At 62.5% G+C, this 6,828-nt stretch overlaps 1 protein-coding gene across 1 annotated transcript; it reads left to right on the forward strand.

Annotated features, from left to right (window-relative positions):
• The first annotated feature begins 437 nt into the window (after positions 1 to 437).
• LOC132212678 (NUT family member 2G-like) lies at positions 438 to 6,585 on the forward strand. Its single transcript, XM_059658701.1, has 7 exons — positions 438 to 453; positions 2,411 to 3,128; positions 3,269 to 3,397; positions 3,862 to 4,001; positions 4,460 to 4,704; positions 5,086 to 5,202; positions 5,749 to 6,585. The coding sequence occupies exons 1-7, from the start codon at positions 438 to 440 to the stop codon at positions 6,583 to 6,585; spliced, it is 2,202 nt and encodes a 733-aa protein (XP_059514684.1).
• Positions 6,586 to 6,828: the final 243 nt, after the last annotated feature.

Raw genomic sequence — 6,828 nt, forward strand, 5'->3', positions numbered from 1 at the left:
TTCAGAAAGTGTAGTCTGTGTTGAAGTCAACCAAAACCAGATAGGAAGCAGGTTAAGGACCCAGAACTAGGGTGATGGATCAAGAACTGAAATAAGGGCCCATCAAGTGACTTTGGGTGCCTAGAACTTAGGAGAAGGTCATTACTGCTAGTGTGTCTTTAAATTTGTGAGTTTAAATTTGAAAGGAACTGCTGGTTCTTGCCTACCTATCAGAGCCCTCCATGGAATGCCCCCCCACCCCCACCCCAGCCCATTGGTCCTCGGCCCCTCCCCCGCTGCAGAAGGTCTGGAGCCTACATTCTACAGTTCAAATCCAAACCTTCCCTCCACTGGATGCTGAGCAGCTGTTGGAGCAGCTCACTCTCTGGATTCTCCACTTGGCTTTTCTCATTGTGGAGGCTCCTAGGCAGCAGTGGTCAGTGAATGAGCCTGCGGGGATGGCTTCAGTAGGAGGTAAGCCTATAGATTGGAGGGGGGATGTTTTAAACACGGAGCTGTCCCTCAAAACTTGGGGTTAAACTGTGACACTGGGGAAACACGGTTTGACTGAAGTAGGGAGGGAGCCAGCGCTGGACCTCCAAGGACCTGTCACCCAGGGAGGCTGGGAGCCCATGGGAACCTGTGAGGGCACTGGCAGGAGGGCTCCTAGAGGTGGGTCAGGGAAATGCCTGGGTGTGGAGAAAGGACGGCAGCAGGCACGTGGGCTCTTCCCAGAGGGGAGATGAGCCACTGCCACGTGTGTGGGGGGAGTAGTGGGCGATGTCCTGGGGGTGGCACAGCGTGGTCATGGGAAAGCCTAGTCCTGTGTGCTGATCTTCGGGCACCTGGAGCTCGCCCCGCAGTATCTTTCTAAGGGACTTGACCTGAGTTCACTAGAGCTACTGGGGGCTGTGGGAGGGCCTTAGCCAGAAAGCTGTCCAGTGGGGCTGTCTGTGGCCAAGTCCACAATGAAATGTCCTCTCGAGGGCTGGGCTGGAAGGTCCTCCAACTGCTGCCGCCCAGAGCTTCTCCCCTGCTTCCGGCCCCGAGCTCACCCCTCCTCAGCCCAGGGAGCTGCTTGTTGGCTTGGATTCCACAGGGGCAGGGCGGCCGGGTAACTTCCACCAAGAGAGGGCCCGGCTCCCTGAGCTGTCCCGAATCGCCCCCCCTGTGGCCACCCAGGTCTTCAGACCGACTTCCTCTTGTCGAACATCTCATGGCGCACCCTCTGCCCTGCCCTTCACCTCTGAGATGAGGGGTTTGCTCAGAGTCCATGTCCCTGCTTCAGGAACAGAAAACACATGTGGAGCCTGGGTGGTGTCCCGTGGAACGTCTGTGAAGGCAGATTCCTTATTAAAGGGGAAGGGGAGTGCACAGGGGCAGGAAGACCACGGCCTGTGTCAGTAGTAAATGTCCGAGGCTGCCTGTCCTGAGGAATTAGGGGCACGCGGTGTGCAGCGTGCTCTCCTGGACTAGGTCTGTTCGAGTTCCTCTGAGCAGGGATGTGTTCAGACAACTGTGTCCCACTGTCACCGGCTCACACCTGCTTCCTACTGGGCCTTCACTTTCCACTCTTGGGAGCTGGAAGGGGAAGGACCTCACACAGTCTGCAGTCCCATGACCCATCTAACAGGACAGCAGCTATGGAAGTTTCTGGAAACCCCTACCAACAGCCCCACTTTGCCGCATTCCTTGGCCCTTCTCTAACCCTCTGCAGCCATTGCTGGCTGTGAAATGACAAGCTCCTGAGGAGCCATTAGTCTGAGCGCTGGGGCCGAGTGGCAGGACCTGGCCCGTGTTGAGTGTTCACTGTTGGTTCTGACACACATGTGCATGCTGGTCAGTGCGTTCAAGGGTCAGATCAGGGTCCCTGTGCCTTTTTGTGGAGAGACATTACTCAAGTGTTTCTGTGTTGTTGTGCAAGCCCAGGACAGAAAGGGGGTGATTTATTGAGAAAAGGGAAGACTGAGGAACAGATGGGGCCCTAATATTTTACAAACAGCCTGTTCTCAGAGGCCCTTTGGGTGCCTAGAGCTTACCTTGGAGAAGGTCACCGGAGTGGGTCCTGGGGTCATTTCCCCCAGAGCAGACTGCTGCCCAGGGCCAGGCCTGAGGCTGGCAGGGTCGGTGCCAGGGAATCCTTAGGGCGGCTCTCAGGGTCAGCGCTGGCTGGGGCAGTTTCTTCTCGCAGACAGTGGTCAGGGAGCCTTGGAGATGGGGAGCAAGCTCTCCAGTGGAATAATTCCCAACTGGAGGTCACAGTGTGACAATGACCTGAGGACATGTGCCACCTCCGCAGTTTGCCCATCCCAGTGGCCCTCCCCTGGGAGACTAACTGCTCTGATTCCCCAGTGGCTACAGGGGGCCCAGAGCACCTCAGTGCTGTTTCCTGGTTCTCCTCCTCCCTTCACACTTTCCTTTGTCTCAACAGCATCTGCAGTGCTGGGAGCGGATGTGACCCTGAAGCCCGGTGCCTCCATGACTCCTTTCATGGGACAGTGCTTTACCCCGCCCACTACTGGCTCCGCCCACCGGCCACCTTGGGACCAGCACCTGCCGCCCCTCAGGACCCCGTCATTCCCTCCTGGCCACCCCCTGGTGCTGCCCACTTTGCCCAGGACACCTCTGGTGGCAGGAGATGCTGGTCAAGGCCCCGTTGGGCCTGAGGCTTGTAACATCATGGACCAGGTCAGGTCAGAAGGGGGACGACCACAGCCCTCCCAGACTCAGACCATTGTCCTGACTCAGGCCCCCCTCAATGGGAGTGCTCCAGGGGCCATCTGTGGGGGTGCTGTGTGTCCTGCACCCCTCTTCTTGGAAGCTACTGCGGTGGAGGCGATTATGCCCGCCTCGGCTTTTGGGGGCACCCAGGCCGGCGATGGAGGCTGGTGTCCCGGCCTTCCTCCTCAAGCTCCACCACCAGCTGCCCAGCTGGCCCCCATCGTCCCCCGAGGGGACACTGGATCACGGCCACACGGGGCTTCCAGGGAGGGTGGCCTGGCCGCCTCCCAGTCCAAGGCCTCACTGGATGACACCTGTAACCCCAAGAGTGTGTATGAGGACTTCCGTCGTTGGCAGTGCTTCAAGGCCCTGGCCCGGGGGCACCTTCCCCAGAGTCCTGATGCCGGAGCTCTTTGCTGCTTCCTCATGTGAGTGCACTGGGCAGGGCAGGGGGCACCTGGAGCTTTCAGTCCTGCCGGGTGGGGGTGGAAACCTGGCACCACTGAGCTGGGGTGGGCAGGCGGGTGGAGGCCAGGCTGCAGCCATGACTGACCCTGAGGCATTACAGGCCAGCGCTCCGGTCTCTGTCCCGCCTGAGGCCCACCATGACGCTGGAGGAGGGAATAGGGCAGGCCATGCAGGAATGGCAGCGCAAGAGCAACTTTGACCGGAGGGTCTATTCTGAGATGGCAGAAAAGTGAGTCAGGGTCCTTGGTCCCCACAGCTGGGGGTGGGGGCGGGGCAGACTGCGGGGCAGGGTCCAGCTGTGAGGTCTCATCAGAGAGGAGGTGGTGGGAGGGTGTCACTCAGCACGGGGTCCCCGCAGCCCAGAGGCCCTTCTCTCCTGGGGAAGCCTCTCCCTCAGCTTCAGAGTGTGGGTGCTTCTGTCCCACCTCCTGGGAGCTCCCCATCCTCTGACGCTGACCCGTCCTGGGCTGGACATGAAGGCTCAGGACAGGCTGGGGAGACGGTGCCCAGCCCTGTGGGCAGACTCCAGCCAGAGGGGCTGTGCAGGAATGTGCTCAGCCAGCCTCCTGCCTCCCCAGTGTCCGGGCCCTGACAGCCCCAAGGCCCTGGCTCTCCCATCCCTCCACCCGCTGCTGCCTTTCTGGGCTCCCAGCGGCCTCCTTCTCAGCACAGCTGTGCCCCCCTCTCCCCCAGGTTCATGGAGTTTGAGGCGGAGGAGCAGATGCGGTTTGAGAAGTTCCAGTGGAAGAAGGGGGCGCACACCCAGCCTCCTCCTGCCCCACCGAGACCTGATCCTCGGGGGCCCCCAGCCCCAGTGGTGGGCACGCAGCCAGGTAGGCCAGCACGTTCCCATGGGAGACCATGACCAATGGCAACAGGGCCTAGGGCAGGCCACTGTCCCACCCACATGGGCCCTTCTCCTTCAGGGGGGTTTTGTTCTTTCAAGGGAAACAGCCCTGAGAGCAGGGCCTCTGACCCTTTGTCCCCATGGGGTCTGGACCCGGTCCACTTTCTCATCCCCTCTCCCCGCTCCCTGTCAAAGGCCCCACATGAAGTCTGCTGAGAAGCGGCTGGCTGCAGGGCCTCTTGGAGATTCGGTGGCTCCACACGTCCTCACACATGACTCTCTTGGGTGCTCTCCTCTGGCCTCTCCCCTCACATAGTCACGGGGTTCAGGTGGCCCGACCCAGCCGCACCCATATTAATGCCCCAAACACTGCCCTCAGCATCGCATGCCCTGGAGGTGGGAGCTTTATCCCCTCACGCTCCCTCCTCTTCCCTCTCTGCCCAGCGCGCACTCCCAGGAAGGCTGTACCCAGCGCCCAGTGCGCCCACACACCCCAGCCGCCCCGGGAGACCGAGTCCCGCAATGGGATCCCCCCTGAGACCGAGCAAGAGGACATGGACATCATGGATGAGCTGCCCGTGGGGGCACCAGGTGCAGGATGGGAAGATGAAATAAAGGAGTGTCTGCAGGACGAGGGTCTCCTGAGCTACCTGGACCAGCTGTGCTCCCAGGAAGACTTTGTCACCCAGGTGGGCTGGCTGGCAGCTCCGGGTCTATAAGGTCCCAGAGGGAGGCGCTGCAGCACCCAGACCCGGGGTCTCCCAGGCTGATGGGATTGGGCTCTGCTCTTTGTTCCTGAGCTGGGCGTGTGAGAGTATGCGTGTCTGTGTGCATGTGTGCGCTTTGTGTGGGTGTGGTGTGTGAGGTGTGTTCATGTGTGTGTGTGTGCATGTATGTGTTTCTGTGTGTGTGTGTGTGTGTGTGCGTGCACCTGATGACCGTGATGGAGTAAAACACCCGCCTGAGCAGGAGGCCGGGTGGGTCTGGGCTTTCCCACTTGTGCTCCAGGCCCCGCTGACTCCCAGTTTGCTCCCCGCCAAGGGGCTCACAGCCGCTTCCTTCTGTCCCAGGTGGAGGAGGTCATTCACCCCCAATTCATGGAACAAATAATGTCCCCAGATGCACAGCAGGATCCCTTGGCGCTAGCTGAGGAGCTGGAGCAGGAAGAAGGGCTCACTGCTGCCCAGGTGAGCCAGGGGAGGGTGGACATTAGGGCGATGGGAGGGGGTCCCCAATGAGCCATCGGACCCTGGGACCCCAGGGGAATTAGAGGAGGGACAGGCCCTAGTGAGTCAGGGAGGGAGGGATCCAGGTAGATCGGGGGTGGGGGGCCCTCAGGGAGCCAGGGGAGGGCGCACCCAGGTAAACCAGGGCAGGGAGCAGCCCAGAACCAGGACACACATGCCTGTGTCCATGCCACCCCTGCCTGCAGGCACCGCATGCCAAGGGCCAGCCCTGGGTGGGAGCAGGGCAGGATGACAAGAAGGAGAGGGCTACAGAGAGGAGGGGGTGGGTGCCCAGAAGGGGAGGGGACACAAGGCTGGGAATATGGCACAGGGGACAGAGGAGAGACACATGACTGTGGTGGATTCCAGTCACGGTGTCACCTCCCTCTCCCCCCTAGTGCCATTGTCCCATCACCCATGCTCATCCTACACACACACACACACACACACACACACACACACACACACACGTGTGCAGCGCCAGTCACTGTCTCTTCTTCCTCCCAGCTGGTGGGGAAGCGAGTCCTGGCCTCCAAGGAGGGGGGCGTGCAGGCACCCCCGAGTCACGGTGCTCCCCTGTGGGGCTCAAGTCCTTCTGAGTCTGCGACCCGCCAAGATGCCCAGAGGCGTGACCGTGGCCCCCAGCTGGGGGTCAGTGACAAAGCCTGCCCACCAGAGACCGACTTCAAGGACCAGCAAAGGCGCGGCCCCGCAGGCGCCCACCGGCCCAGGCCCCAGGCCTTTGCTGTCTCTGCGGGGCGTCAGGAGCACCCACCACTCCGGGCGCGATGCCCGCCCTCGGCTCCCCAGGGCCCCGGGCCTGCTGACTGTGCACTGGGCCCCGGGGAGGCCCGCGTCCCCCGAGAGGCCCCTCCTGTCGGGGAGACTCGCGGGCCAGCGGACAGGCCCCGTGAGGAGGAGGAGGACCTCCGCAGCCTGGCCTTCCTCTGGGCCTCTCCCGGCCGCCTGCTGCCCTGCGCGCTCTCTCTGAGTCCTGTCCCCGCCTCGGGCCTGGCCTGCCCTGGAGGTCGGGGGCCCCGGGGCGCGGCCCAGTCCCAGTCCCTTCAGAGAAGAGGCCTCAGCCGAGCTGCACCTGCCGCGTCCAAGTCTCAGAAGAAGACCCCCCGCCCAGGGGCCGACCTCGGGGTCTGTGGGCGGCCAGCGCTGGCTCTGGGGCTGGTGCCCTCCTCACAGCCTCGCAAGAGGAAGTGTGACCCGTCTGACCCAGGGAGCGGGAGGAAGCGGCACCGCAGCCAGGATGGAGCAGAGGGGTGTGCCCCCCACTGCCAGCGCCCCGAGGGGCCCAGACTGCATGGGGCCTGGCTGTCCCCCAGAGGAGCCTAGGGCTCCTTCTCATCGCAGGGCTGATCCTGCTGTTCCACTGACATGGGAGGATGGGAGGCAGGAGGGAGGGAGGGTCCCTTAGGGTGGGGGTGGGCCTGGGTGGGGGTAGGAGGGAGAGCAGGACCCTTAGGGCAGGGGTGGGCCGGGGTGGGGGTAGGAGGGAGGGTGGGACCCTTAGGGTGGGGGTGGGCCTGGGTGGGGGTAGGAGGGAGGGCAGGACCCTTAGGGTGGGGGTGGGTCTGG

Source organism: Myotis daubentonii, chromosome 11 (genome assembly GCF_963259705.1).
Source record: "Myotis daubentonii chromosome 11, mMyoDau2.1, whole genome shotgun sequence".
NCBI classification, from domain to species: Eukaryota; Metazoa; Chordata; class Mammalia; order Chiroptera; family Vespertilionidae; genus Myotis; species Myotis daubentonii.

Excerpts from the sequence above, each read along its gene's own strand:
- LOC132212678 (XM_059658701.1), top strand. Across the intron at positions 4,002-4,459 it reads AGTGGTGGGCACGCAGCCAG|CGCGCACTCCCAGGAAGGCT; the intron begins GTAGGCCAGCAC and ends CTCTCTGCCCAG. Across the intron at positions 4,705-5,085 it reads AGGAAGACTTTGTCACCCAG|GTGGAGGAGGTCATTCACCC; the intron begins GTGGGCTGGCTG and ends CTTCTGTCCCAG.